At 43.3% G+C, this 15,038-nt stretch overlaps 1 protein-coding gene across 2 annotated transcripts in view; it reads right to left on the reverse strand.

The window, feature by feature from the left end:
- The window catches only part of TATDN1 (TatD DNase domain containing 1), a gene marked incomplete at its 5' end in the record, with an annotated part of 159,822 nt that overhangs the window by 61,700 nt on the left and 83,084 nt on the right, over positions 1-15,038 (reverse strand). The window contains 1 exon segment of one of the 2 annotated variants that reach the window (XM_044066593.1): positions 12,611-12,737. Within the exon segment in view, the coding sequence (XP_043922528.1) occupies positions 12,611-12,737 (127 nt within the window). 2 annotated transcript variants of the gene reach the window in all.

The raw sequence follows: 15,038 nt of genomic DNA on the forward strand, positions 1-15,038 counted from the left end.
GTGTCCTCAGAGAGGGGCGGAACTGTCCCGACATACGTGTCAGTAAGTCTGGAAGGGTTCTAGAATCCACAGAGTATCCACAAGGTAGGGTTGAAGGAAGGGGAACCATACTCGACGAGGCCAGTGTGGGGCAATCAGAATCATCCTGCTTCCCAAGGATTGTGCTTTCTGAATCACCCTTGAGAGAAGGGGAAACGGAAGGAAAGCATAAAGCAGCCCAGAGGGCCAATTGTGAGCTAAAGCGTCCCTGGGTGATTCCCCCGGTGGGGGGATTAGCGAGAAGAAGTTGCTGCATGTCACATTGAGGGGGCTGGCAAAAAGGTCCCAGCAAGGTTGACCCCATCTGCTGAAGATTCGCTCTGCCACCAAACGATTCAGGGACCACTCGTAGGGCATAAGAATCGCCCTGCTCAACTTGTCTGCTATCACACTGGTCTTCCCCGGGATGTGCATTGCCACTAGAAACCGTTAGGAAGCTATTGCCCAATGCCACATGTGCATGGCCTCCCTGCATAGTGGGTAAGATCGGGTTCCTCCTTGCTTGTTGAGATACTGCACTAATGACATGTTGTCTGAGTGTATCGCAATAGTCCCTAGAGGGAGGACTTCTTGAAGTGCCTGCAACGCAAGAAGCACTGCTCTCATCTCTAGGACGTTTATGTGCAAATGTATCTCGTGCTCCTGCCACGTGCCTTGGACCATCCCTGCTGAGATAATGCCCTCCCCACCCTATCTGGGAGGTGTCTGTAGTCACTGTGGCCACAGGGATGGGTGGAACAAAGGGTTTTCCTATGTTCAAGTTGTTGGTGCACAGCCACCAGCGGAGGTCCTGCTTGTATTGGTCTGTCAATAGGATTGGATGGGATAGCGGAAGTCTTCGGAGAGACCACTGGACAAAGAGAAGCCATTGAAGAATTCTCATGTGAAATCTCGCTAACTGAACCAACATGATCGTAGCTGCCATGGTCCCTAGGAGTTGAAGAATCAGTCTTGCCTTTGCATGTCTCAGAGGCATCAGTGTGAGAATTTGTTGTTGCAACCCTGCAATCCCTTCTTGTGGTAGGGACACTCGCATTTGAATGGTGTCCAGCTCTGCTCCTATAAAAGTGACACGCTGTAAAGGCAACAAGGCAGATTTTTTCCAGTTTATTGTAATGTCTAATTGGTGACACAGACTGATAGTAGCGTCCCTGGTCTGAATTAGTAGATGCCTGGTGGGGGCGGTGAGGAGCCAGTCATCCAGGTACGGAAACACCTGGAATCCTTGACATCTCAAGTGAGCCGTCACCACTGCCATACACTTGGTGAACACCCTGGGGGCTGTGGGGAGACCAAAGGGCAGGGCTCGAAACTGGAAATGTCTGGCTTCCAGCCGGAAGCGTAGGTGACACCTGGATGCCCTGTCCATTTTGATATGGTAGTAAGCATCCTTCAGGTCGATGGAGCACATCCATACTTCCTTTCCCAACAGTGGGAGAATAGATTGTAGGGTGACTATCCAGAATTTTGACTTGTGTACGTAACGGTTGAGTTGACTGAGATCTCATATAGGTCTCAGGTCACCTTTTCTTTTCGGTACCAAAAAGAATCTTGAGTAAGTCCCTAATCCAATCTGGTCTGACGGGACTGGTTGGAGGACTCCTTTTTCTAGCAGCTGAGATACCTCTGAGGCTGCTTGATCCCTTTGACTGGGTGGAACGTCTGGGATCCTTCTGATGGGAGGGGGTACTGAACAGAATGGAATGGTGTAACCTCCGGAAATTATCCTCAATACCCATCGGTCCTGGGTGATGTTTTCCCAGGCTTCCGGATACAAGGAAATTCGACCCCCAACTGGCTCCGGATAAGCACAGTCGGGCACACCCTCAGGAGTGAGAGTATGGGGAGCCATGAAAGGAGTCGCAGTCCCCAGAATTGCGGGGGCCCCCTCTGCCTCTGGGGCAATGTCTACCTGAATAACTCCCCCCTCCCCTGCCTCGGGAGGAGGTTTCACCCTGTGCGGCAGGAAAAAACCTCAGTGATTTCTTGAACCACATCTTTCTCCCTCGCTGAGCCTTGGGGTAAGGCCTAGACGGGAGGGAAAAACGGACCCCTATAGCAGACAGGGTCTTTCCCTCTTGCTCGCACCTGGTGAGAGTGTCTTTCACTTTGGTCCCAAACAAGGAGGAACCATCAAAAGGGGCATCAGGGGCATCAGTGAAGGAAGATTTGAAGGCCTCCGCAAAGTGACACAGGTGCAGCCAGGCCTGCCTTCTCAGGGCTACACCTGAGCTGGCCGCTCTACTCGCTCCCTCGGCCGCATATGAAATGAGTCGCATGTACAAGTTCGTGATGGAGTTGAGGGTAGAAACCTGTGCATTGACCGTCTGAGCCACCGCTTCAGGTATGTTACCCGCAAGAGTATCTCCTATCTCCTTAAAGAGATCTCTCTGGAGCCGAGTGAAATGAGATAAGTAGTTCAGCGACCTTAAGGTGAAGGTGGCTGAGGACAAGGTACGCTTCCCGTACTGGTCCATAGTCCTAGACTCCTTGTTAGGAGGATGGACCGAAGAGGAAGACTCTGCAACTTCCTTCTGGGTGGCTGCCACCACCACCATGGCATCTACCGGGACTCCCTTTGTCAGAAATTATTTTCCGTGGGGGGGGCGGAAAGGAATTTGTTGGGGCGCCGAGGTACTGGCTCCACAGAGTCAGGGTTTTCCCACACCCTTCGACAAATAAGGTCAAGAAGTTCATCGAAGGGTGGAGACACCCAGAAGGCAGAAGGTTGAGCGCCAAACGCCTTAAGGAATACCGACTCTTCCTCAGAAGGGTTCTTGGAAGGACAGTCTCCTCTTTGTTTCATTATCTCCAGGATATTGGAGAAGGAAACATCATCAGAGGAAGACTTGGGAGATCCTTCCGATTCCTCGAGGTCAGTATCGGAAGTGAGAGACTCGTCCTGGGAGTTAATGTGCTTCCTCTTGCACAATTTCTTTCTGGGAGGTTCCTCAGGCACAGGCTCTGAGGGACCTTCAGAAAGTGGGGGACCGCTCGTGGGGGTATCCTTAGGGCCTGGTGCTCTGCTGTCCAAGGATAGGTGGGTGTCAGAAGCTCTCGCCGGAGTGGTGGGGGACGGAATGAGCGACCAGAGTGATGTAGCTGACGACCTGGCCAGCGCACTCCGTATGGCCTCGAAGGTGGGTCCCCCCGAGTCCGAGGACCAACTGGCCTCCAAGGCCATGACCGGGACTGGGGTCCCCCCAGCCGATGCACCGAGTGGAAGACTCGGAACTGAAAGATGTCCCGAGGCATCCCCCTCGGGCCCGATCGAAGAGACCCGGAGTCTCGAACCCTGTGGATGGAACCGACATGGTCAGAGCCGAGGTCTGTACCGATAAACCCAGGGGGGGTATCGGAGCTGGCGCAGGAACATCACTCAGAGTGGAACATACCGGCTCCGACAGCAAAGATGTGCTCGGAGAAGGAATCGATGAAACAACCATAGGAATTGGCTCTGGAGCAGACTGGGTCAGAGCCGAAAACAATTTAGCCAACACCGGTGACTGCAGGAGCCTCTGCACCACACTATCCACATCCAAATCAGAAAGTCTGGAGGATTTGGAGGATATGGATGGGGACTGAGACCTTTTATCTGGTGAACCATGTCCGACACTCGGCGACCGGCTCCGAATAGTTTCAAGAATGATCGGAGTGGATGCTGATTCACTCAATACAGAAACCTCCTGCGGTCCCGGAGAAGGTGGAGCCGAGGAAGCAGTATCCAATATGGTAATTTTTTCCGGAGGCTCCAAAGATGCTGATGGAGCCGGAGACCTTTTCTTGGACTTGGAGGACTTAGATTTCGACTGGGAGCCGAATCTATAGCCTCCTCAAAAGATGGTTTAAGCAGTCCCTTTAGAATCAATTTGTTTTTCCTCTCTTGGAGCACCCTAGGACTGAAGGCGTGGCAAAAACTACACGACTCCTGTAAATGGATGGCTCCAAGACAGTAAACACAGACAGAGTGTCCATCCATTATATCCGCACTTTGAACACTTTTTAAAGCCAGAAGGCTTATGTTCTTTCTGATCCTTAGACATATTCAAAGAATTAACGACTTCCAACAGGTGCAAGCACGCAACGAAACCACAGTTAACAATTACCAAAAAGGGCGGGAAGCCCACCAGTTAGACAGTACCACAGAGAAGAGCGAAGCTCTAAACCCACAACAACCAAGAGAACACAGACAGAGAACCTCTAACTTAAACGGTTCTCAAAAGGAAAATACACTAACAAACTGACTGACTACACACTAAGGGAAGACTAGGTCCTCTAACTAAAACGGGCCTAGCCCGTGGAACTGTTAGGGATACCACAAAAAACACCACTAACACACGAACACAACTACCACAGCAAGAATAGCTATTAAAATAGCTTTTGAAGTATGAAGCAACCAATTTCTGAAGAGAAATAAGTCAAAAAAGAGTACTTAGCCACAGCCAAGCGAGACCACGTCCGAGCTCTACAAGCGGCAAACGAGATCTGGGGATGCGAAGCAGTGTACTATGGGATACCCTCTTAGCCCAGCCAATCAGAGACTTTTGAGCTAGTCAATAGGCTGAGTCGGAGACGATATTCGGCTCCGAACCCATGGGTAAGAATGTAGGCGAGATAGGACTACATAACATCCCCAGGTTTTGCAGCACAGCGAAGACCTACTGAAGGTGCTGTAAAAGAATCTCTGGAGAAGAGTCTTGAATAAGCAGGTCGTCTAAACAGGGAAAGACTTGAATGCCTTTCAGCCTGCAAAAAGCAATCACAGGAGCTAGGCATTTGGCAAATACTCTTGGGGCAGTAGAGAGGCCAAAGGGCAAAGCAGAGAACTGAAAATGCTAGGAAGCAATAGAGAAATGTAAAAACTTCCTGGGATATGAAGGTAAGCATCCTTGAGTTCCAGAGAAACCATAAAACCCTAAGGAAGCAGGAGCGGAAAGAAAGTCTGAAGGGATAACATCTGAAAGGAAGGAACCTTCAGAAATGCATTCAGGTAAGAAAGATCCAGAGTGGGTCTCCAGGTGCCTGCTTTCCTGGGGACCAAAAACATTCTGGAATAAAACCCCTTCCCTGTTGAGCAGCTGGAACCTTTGAATAGTTCCCTGAATCAAAGGACCCTAAGGCACCTCTGGAAAAGAGCTCAACTGGTCTTGAGGTGACAGAGGAATGCCCATGGGGGGGGGCGGCAGAAATTTCCAAACCATGAAATACCCCTGGTGAATGATGGAAAGAACCCAGAAATCCTGGGTTATGTTTAACCAGACAGGAAGAGACAGAGAAAGATGATGTGAGAGAGGAATGTGGCTGGGAAGAATCAGGTAGTCAGATAGCACCTGGTTTACCAGAAAAGGAAGGTTTCTGAGCGGGAGGGGTCTGTGTAGACTCAGCTGAGGGAACCCACCTACCACCCTTTTTGCCTTTAGGAGGAGGAGAAGACTGCTTTCTAACAAAGGCTGGATTATTAAGATAGTTTCTCTGGAACTTTGGCACAGGGGAAACAAAAATATGTTTCAGGTCCTGTAACTCCTTGCCTTTCTCCGGAAGGGATGTAAATCAGCTGCAGCAGCACCAAACAAACATTTGTTGTCCAGAGGAGCATCCATCAAATTAGCCTTAATATCAGGCAGAGGCTGAAGCTGTAGCCAGGAATATCTCCTCAACATACAGCCAGAAGCAGCAACACTAGAGGAAGAATCTGCTGTGTCATAACTACATTTAAATGAATAAAACCACAACAGGCACCCAAAGAGGCAGAAGGTAATAATAAACATGAGCCTGTAGGTGTAAACAGCAGCAGGTTTAATCACATAAACGCCACACAATACAAAGCGTTTTCGTCCACCAGACTTCCTCAGATGTAAAATGAATGAAGACTGTGCCTGCTTATATACCCCTCCCAATCTAATTAGTAGTTAAAACAATTGTTTAATTGACACCAATTAAATCCTGTAACTAAAATATTCATGACAACCTATTCCACAAATACAGATGAAAGTAGATAAAAACATGCACATTTTTTAAAAGAACTTTAAAATAAATATATAAATACTAAAACCATCACAATGTGTTGGACAGATAAATAAACTTGAATCAAAAACCAACAAAAAGAACTTGCAAAACATTATATATACTTATTTTATAGTTTTGCAGCTCTCATTTTTAAAATAGGGGCAATGGATATGTATTCATTCAGCCCTGGGAATCTATTGGCTTCCAATAACAACTGCCAAAATATTTCTCTCACCTCTATCCTATTTTCCCACGGCCCCCCCTCACATCACATTGCACCTTCTCTACAACAAAGAAGCCCCATTTTGCTTGGGGACATGTCAGTGTGTGCTTAAACAAGGCATTTTTAATATCTTCGACTCTAATGGCATATAAATGCTCATAAATCCTCCTTTTGAGTTTACGAGTGGTTTTTCCAATGTAAAATGCACCACAGGTTTTACATAGGGCCAAATAAATCAAGCCTTCACTATTACAGTTGGAAAAACTACTACTCTGAATCTGATGGTCTCTTGACAAGATGTATACAGAATCCTGTCTAAGTATATATGGGCATTGGGCACATGCCCCACATTTGTAGGTTCCCAATTTCTTACATGAAACAATAGAACCATTATACTCCAGCAAATCCTTGAGGTTCCTGCCTTTTTTATAAGTAAATCCTAGGGTGTTGGTAAACAAAACATCCAACTCTGAATAACACTTAAACCTGCTCCAGTGTTGAGTAATAATGTTTTTAACCCTAGATGTATTCTGATTATAAAACATCACATAGTTACCCCCAAAGTTTCTTGATTTCATCCCTGGTAACGTCACCCCTGGTAGTTGTGTAGTACTCTGCACATTTATTGGTACTATCACACTGGTATCTCCTGTTCCCAAAATAGGGGCAAACCTATCCTTTCTCCCATTCTTTACTTCCTCCAAAACCTCATCAATTAAATAGTTAGGATACTTCCTAGATATAAACATTTCTTTGACTCTCTGACTTTCGTCTTTGAAGTCCGAGTCCAAAGAGGTCATCCTACAACTACGGACAAATTGTCCCTTGATAATACTTCTCTTCTGTTTAAACGGATGGGAACTGGTGAAATATAGGTACGAGTTAGAAAAGGTTTCCTTTCTATATACATTAGATGTAAACTGCTGCCCTAGGACGTCTTTTTAATAGTGACATCCAGAAAGTTCATATAGTCATGTGTAATATGGGAAGTAAATTTCAAAAAATTAGTGGTATGGTTTAGATAGTCTATGAATTCTGTTAATTTTTCCATACTACCTTTCCAAAAAATGCAAATATCATCCAGGTAACGTTTGTAATATACCCAATATTGTGCATATTCAGACTGGAACACAAACTTCTCTTCCCAAACCATGAGCACAATGTTGGCATAAGTAGGGGCACAACTTGCCCCATGGCCACTCCCTGGATCTGTTTAAACAACTCACCCTCAAAAATATAAAGTTGTGTTTCAATACCAAATCCATCAACACTGTATAAACCAGAAAAGTATTGTGGTCAAGTTTTCCATGTTGGTGAATGGCATCCTGGAACCATTCTGACCCTGTAGAATGTGGAATCACATTAAATAAATCCTGAATATCAAGGGTTACAAATATTAAGGAATCTGAATACATGTTACTATTAATGCTTCTCAAAAATTCCCAGGAGTCCTTAAGTATACCATTGGCCCTAACCCAAATGTCTTTTAATTTTATATCCAAAAATTTGGCCAACGGATGGGTTTTAGAGCCATTGGCTGCCACAATGGGTCTCAGGGGTGGATCCTCCACACTTTTATGTACCTTGGGTATCCCGAAAATAGCAGGGATACGGGGTCTGTCCACACTGAGATACTTAAAAGTGTCCTGGTTTATAAAATTGTCATTCAGCATGTCCTGTAAAACCAAATCAATCTTACGGTATGCTAAGTTAATCTCATTCTTGGATACCCTAACATACCTATTGGTATCATTAAGCATATCCATCATCTTACTGGAATACAAAATACTGTCCATGAAGACCACTCCTCCACCTTTATCGGGTTGCATCACCCTCAGGTATCTATTTTCTTGAATGGATTTGAGAAGTACCTTTTCTTCTCTAGTCATGTTAAATTTACCATGCCATCCACCCCTATAAACATTCCTGATTTCTTCTTTGACCTCCCTTTCAAAATTTTTAGCTGGGGGTGTATAGGGGGATTATAGGTACTAGGTCTTCTAATACCACTATTAGTACCACCATCCTGTTGCCCCTAAAACATAATATCTAAATTCTTTTTCCGTAGAAAAATCCTCAAGTCTATTAAGCTGTCCACTAAATTACCCCCTGTAGAGGGGATGAATTTAAAACCTTTTGAAAATAAAAGAAAATGTTTCCTGTCAATCTCCTCACTACTGTAATTGTAAATTTTAAAGTCATGTAGGGTGTGACATGGTCCATCCACAGTAATATTCTCTGTACTCCATTGGTCCAACATGTTGGCTAGTCCCCCTTCCTGGCTACCACTCTTATTTATCTCGTGCCGTTTGGGGGACCCCTGTAAAAATACCGCACAGGGGATTTGTGCCTTAACCTATCTGATCTCCTAAGTTCAGGGAATTCAGTATGGTTTGAATCCTGATGTTCCCCCATCCCTGAATCACTGTACATCACTCTATGATCCATAGAGTCCCAGGCATTGTGTCCCCCTGGTGGAAAAGAAGAGGAATAAGTACTGTGTTGTGGTCCAGATTTATCAAAAAAAAATTTTTTTCGACCAAATTTGTCATTCTTAGGGTACGGGTATGCTTTTTTCTGTCTGTAATCCCTCAAATCCCTATCTATTTTGCCACACTTCCTTTTAAAAATAACATGACATTTTTCTTCCACCTGTTGCTTAATAATAAAATATTTTCTCTTCTCATTTTCAACAGAAAACATAAGATCATTGGTCACTACTTCATTAATGTATTCTATCTCCTGATATACCTGCCCCATAATCCTTTCATTTTCTTTAATCAGGGCTCTCATGACTTCAAAACCACTACGGTCAAAAATACTCAACAATTCTTCGTGAAAGGGGGAGTCTTCCACTACATTGTTCGGAAACTTATAAAAATGCAATCCTTTGGGTACTATACCCCTTTTAATACAATCACGCAAGTAACAATTGTCAAGACCCAGAGTTTTATGTTTGTAAATTAAATCAGTGAGTTTTTTAATATTGGCTCTGTAAGACACTTCACTGTCTTTCTCAACATCCCGGTCATTAAATATAAAGTTATTATCAGTGCCTTAGTGACTGGAAAAAGACTTGTAACTAACAAGCCATGAAGCCAAAGAGGAAGAGTCCGTCCACTCATGCACTCCATTGTCACCATTAGCCGTATTATCAGTCATTTCCACAGGAGCATGTCCCTGAACACCACGTTCCTTAAAGGAGGACTGTCCATTCGGACCTTGGTTCTGGGAATTCAATGCCAAATGATTGTAACAAAATTTAGTTGCAGCTCCCTTCTGTAATGCAGCCTCACCTCTAGTGCCCCTCGACGGCAAACTGGAAGAAGTTGCAGTTACTTCCTCTACAGGCACATCAGCCTGTCTGCGATCCAAATCAGCTTCCTGATTGCATGCAGGAGTGGAAATGCAATCCTTCCTGTGGGTAGGCCTCATAGGGTTGATATCAAAAGAATCGTCTTTCCCTCGCTGAGAGTTACCAGTCATAAGCAAAATCAATTGGGTAAGCTGCCCCTCCACACGAGACAGGCGCAAATCCAGGTCAGTACCTTGAACTGCTTCCCCATCCTGGAAGCTAGCCTCTGCCTCAGATACCTCCATGTAACAAGTAATCCAAAAACTCCAAGGAAAGGGTGCCACAGAACCAGGAACCAATAAAACCACAACAGGCACCCAAAGAGGCAGAGGGTAATAATAAACACGAGCCTGTAGGTGTAAGCAGCAGCAGGTTTAATCACATAAACGCCACACAATACAAAGCGTTTTCGTCCACCAGACTTCCTCAGATGTAAAATGAATGAAGAATGTGCCTGCTTATATACCCCTCCCAATCTAATTAGTAGTTAAAACAATTGTTTAATTGACACCAATTAAATCCTTACATTTAAATTAATTGTGAGTTACCTGGGAAGAAGCCCCTAACAGAGACAGGGCTGAAGTCCTTCCCTCAGAATCAGGAAGGTCAGAAATAACTTGGCAAGCCTGAGAAAGGACAGCCAAAACATATCTGGTCATATGAGTTTGATAACTAACAGCTGGAAAGGCCAGGGTGGCTGAAGTATAAACCTTTCCATAGTCCTGCTGTCTTTATCAGAATAAAGAAGCCTGGTAGAAGGCAGTAATACCGAAAGCCTGTCAGATGCCAAAGAAACCAGAGAAAGTTCAGCAGATGGACACACAAAGGAATTTCTAGTCATCAGGCACCTTATAAAACCTATCCATTTTTTTTGGAGCAGGGGGCTGAGAATCGGAGGCCAAGATGCAGAAGAAAAGGCATACAATAAAGCAGCCAAAACAAGAGGAACAGCAGAGGGTCTAGGAGATTTCATTTGAAGGAGCTCATAATATCTCCTCTGAATTTCAGAAACTTCAGAATGATTCCATTTAAAGAATTCCATCATCCTGGCAATGGTATCCCCAAAGGAAATCAACTCAAAAGGAAATTCAGGACTAGCAGATTCCTCTTCCTGAGAACCATAATCCAAAGGGGAAGGAATCTGGGTAAACTAGGCCAGAGATTCTTCATCAGAATTCACTTCTTCAGAGGAATCCTGATCCCTAGACTTTTTTTGGGGGGGGGGACCAAAGAGGAGACGGGACAGATCCCCACCTCCCTTTGGTAGTATCAAGGTCATAAGGGCATTGAACAAACCCTGTGTAAAATTCTGCCATTCACTTTGAGGGTCCTTGGAAGTAGAAGATATATGTTTTGTTTTTAGCTTCTTTTTTAAAGGAATGTCTGCCTTATGAAAAGTAGAAGGCTCCGATGCCGGCCTACACTCAATAATCCTAGTTGGGACTTCCTCCATAACCAGCATCTTAGGAAACCACTAGGCCCTTCAGTAAAAATCACCTGTGTTTCTCCTGAGTGTCCAAAGCGGACGTCTACAAGACCTCCGAGGATATGCAAGAAGCTGGATCCATGCTGGCCTCTGAACCAGTCACAGCAGAGGAATCCAACCTAAAAACTGGGCGATCCTCCGGGCTTTCACCAGCCTCAAGAGAGACTTCCAGTGTAGGAGGCACAACCAAAGAATGTGACCTGACATTTTTGGCCTTCTTCTTCGAAGACAGCTGACCCTCAGGGCAGGAAGTACTTTCCATAGTTTCTTTTGCTAAAAGCTTTAGACACTGGATTTCAAGAAAAATGACAAAGGATGAAAGACGACTACATAAGGTCATTGGAACAGAATCCTGACAAACAGTACAGGATGTATGGTCGTGAGAAGCTCCTTAATAAAACAAACGCTCATAACGGTCTTTATGGGGAATCTGTCTCCCACACTGGCATTTACCCTTTGTGGATGACATGAAACCCGACGACAACACAAATGCCAAAAAAAGTCAAAAACCCCAATGGGGCACTTATTTGAATGGCTAGGTAACTAGCAATGACTCAGGTGATCAGAATGACAATCAAACATAGCGTTCAGACTGCCGGGAAAGACGTTCTGAGGATATGTCCGGATATCACTTTTATGCCCTATACCTTGTTGAGGGAGCATACATGTGATATATGATGTACCAATAACAACCTAAAGGCTTTGCTATACTGGCTGGACGTCGGGCGGCCCTTGGCAGGGGATCCCTCATGCTAAGAATACTGCAACAGTGAAATGGAAGGACATCTATGATGACACGTTACCTCAGTTACATGTCAAATATATGTCACAGTCTTTGAAATTTCAGGGAAAAATCTGTCTTAAAGAAAATGAAAAACTGCATATAAATAAGGGCTAAGATGAGCTCATGGTGGTCAACAAGCTATTATGAAAACAAATATAATATTACAATGTTTCCTTAAACTATTTTACAACTACCTGGGTGTATTTGCCTTGTTTAGAAATTAAATACAGCTTACACCTTACTCAAATCAGTGACATGTCTTGTGACATCAAACATGCTAGATATCACTGTTTAAATAATGCAAAGGCAGTAAAATATGAAAATGGCATTTGCTGACAGCACAATACATGCCCATAAAATGTAATAAAATTATACAATTAAATAAATGAGGACAAAACAGTTGCAACATACTGGATGGCAAATAAAGAAAATGTCTATGCCTTAAATGTCCATTTCACTTCATTTTAAACTTTCTACAACACAACATAATGTGTTCACACAGACACCACAAAAGTGCAATTATTCACAAGAAAAATATATCCTTTCAAGGCTACAGTTATCCAAAATGTAGTGTTAATTCTGAATTTGCCACTGACAACTTGTTCTGTGCATCTAGCATATGGATCATAAAGCTATCAACCATAAGCACTAGAAGAACAACAAAGACTGAACAAGCCAGTCTGTTAGCAGGGTGCTTTTTTCTCCATCTGAACTTACATGATGTTACATGGCTCATTTCGGTCTTTCAAGCAGTGGCCAGCCTCCCATTTCTTCTTAGTAGGGAATGTAGTTTTTACATGCTTGGAGCCAGCATGTGTATTTTTCACTCCACACCAAGGTGCATCTAAGCAGAATATACATAACAAATACACTTCAGCTTTAAATTTCAAAAGCAAAATATTGTTTCTACAGTCTAATTTACAGATGTTGCGTCCCAAAGTATACTACAATGGAAGTAAGTGAAGACAAGCCCAATCTATTTACAATGGGGGCACATTAAATTTATCTAAATTTGGTTTTAAGATTCATAGAGCAAGGTATCAAACACCATCTGAAATCACATCAAACACCAAGTCCTTCTTGTTAATGTCTACTAGAAATACAATGCTGAATATAACTCAAGAACTTTCAAGTAGTTCAGTCACCTCACAAAATATCGCATACCTTTTGTCAGATACAGCCCAGCATATTACTGCACACAAATAAACACTGATACACATTCATTTCACCAATAATAAAATTCATATTAGAATGCCAACCCAACCAGCAGAGGTTGCAACAAAATACATACTACCAGTGTACAGTGAAATGGTTCATAGCACATTGTACTTGCACTAGCAAATTCCAAAATCACCGAGTGAAAAGGTCAAATTATGTTATACAGTAACCTGTATTACTAAGTAAATAAGACACAGACATTGGATGCAATATACAGTCGATTATCCAAACATCAGTTATCCGAACACAGCCTTCAAAAGATTTCAGGCAGGAAAAATCATAAAATCTGAATCTGTAAACATTATACATATTCACTTGTGCATGTTGTTTGAGCATATACTACAATAATATAGTCTACCATTTTGTACTTACACTAAATTTGTTTTATATTTCTTGTTTAACTTTCATCAAAAACATTTTTAGTTTTTTATCCAGTTCAGTTATATGTTTGATTACCTGAACTATCCTAGGTCCCAAATGGTTCAGATAATCGACTCTCTGCTGTATCACATATGTTCAGAGAACTCTACCAAGAATTTGGAATTACTGTGACTAATTAAGGAATATCTAATTAGCATAGAATAAATTAAACTTAAAGGCACTTACTATTATGATATATCTCTGTAGTGCATACAATACAGACATTAGGATTCTTTGGTAGACAAAACAATCCCAAGACGTCTTACTATCCTTCCCCTTCTCGTTATGTACCAGGGCACCACTTCTTTCCATTTCTGAGACTAGTGCAAATCTGATGGCTGAAACAAGGAAATAAAAATGCAGAACAGAAAGGAAAAAAGGTGGAGAATAGCACTGAGGCTGTATCAGTGAAGATGAGCATTCCTTCAGCTATATCATTATAGTAAGTGCCTAAAATTTTTGTCAGATAATAAATCTGCCTTCAGTAATGTTCAAGACAAAGCCCCTAACTAATCGTCTTGGGTGACTCATCTCATGGGAACATACCTTTGACAAGACCTACCCCAGAATAACACAATGCCTGGCCTGTAGTATCACGACATTAAGAGAAGAGTAGGTTTCTGGCATTCAGACTGCATTCAAAGTGGTGTCACATAAAAAATGGTATGAAGTAGCAACTGCTCTAGTGGAATAAACCCTTGAAATTAACAGTAAAGCTTTCCCACGTTTATTTTAACAAAATGGATTGTTCCCTAATCATTTGGAAATCGAATGCTTAGTAACCTTTGCACCCAGTATGGATTTGGCAAAGGACACAAAGAAAAGATCATCCATCCTTCAAGATTTAGTTCTGCTCACATTAAATCTAATGTGTCCTTCAACGTCCATACACTGAAATGGGTATTTGTCTTGATCAGAACACTGGTAAGTTGATAAACTTGTTTGATTTGATTAGCTCCAGCAGCAACCTTGGAAGTAAAAGAAGAGTCAGTTATAACAGCCACTCCCTTCCAGGAGTTCAAATCTTCCTAACAGAGGTAATGGCTACTCAGAAGAGGGTCTTTCATAGGTATTTACTAGGCTAACGACCACAAGAGCCTTTTTAAGCCTAGCCATGCATCCCAAATCTCTGACAAGTTCTGATACCCTTGATAAGAGTAAGCATGGGCCTGGGAGATGAACCATTTACAGGTTATCTGTTTGCATTAGAGACATAGGTGCCAAACCAGGGATGAATTTCTGGTTTCCCGTCCAATTGTTCAAGTTGCACTTGAATTGGATTAGGGAGAAACTCTGCTTCACATGGATGGGGAGCCTTTTCCATAGACGGGGTAGTCTCTGGGATACATACCTATTGCTCCAGCAGATCCTATTCATATCACAGGCAAGGTTTACGGCTTAGAACGGGTAATTATGGTACTGTTTGTTTTGTGGATATGCAGGAGGTCCATCAGAATGGGGTCTGACAACGCCCTGTATGCCAGGCACAGATCTGCCCTCAAAAGCC

Source organism: Protopterus annectens, chromosome 3.part1 (genome assembly GCF_019279795.1).
Source record: "Protopterus annectens isolate FY-2018-M chromosome 3.part1, PAN1.0, whole genome shotgun sequence".
NCBI lineage: Eukaryota > Metazoa > Chordata > Ceratodontiformes > Protopteridae > Protopterus > Protopterus annectens.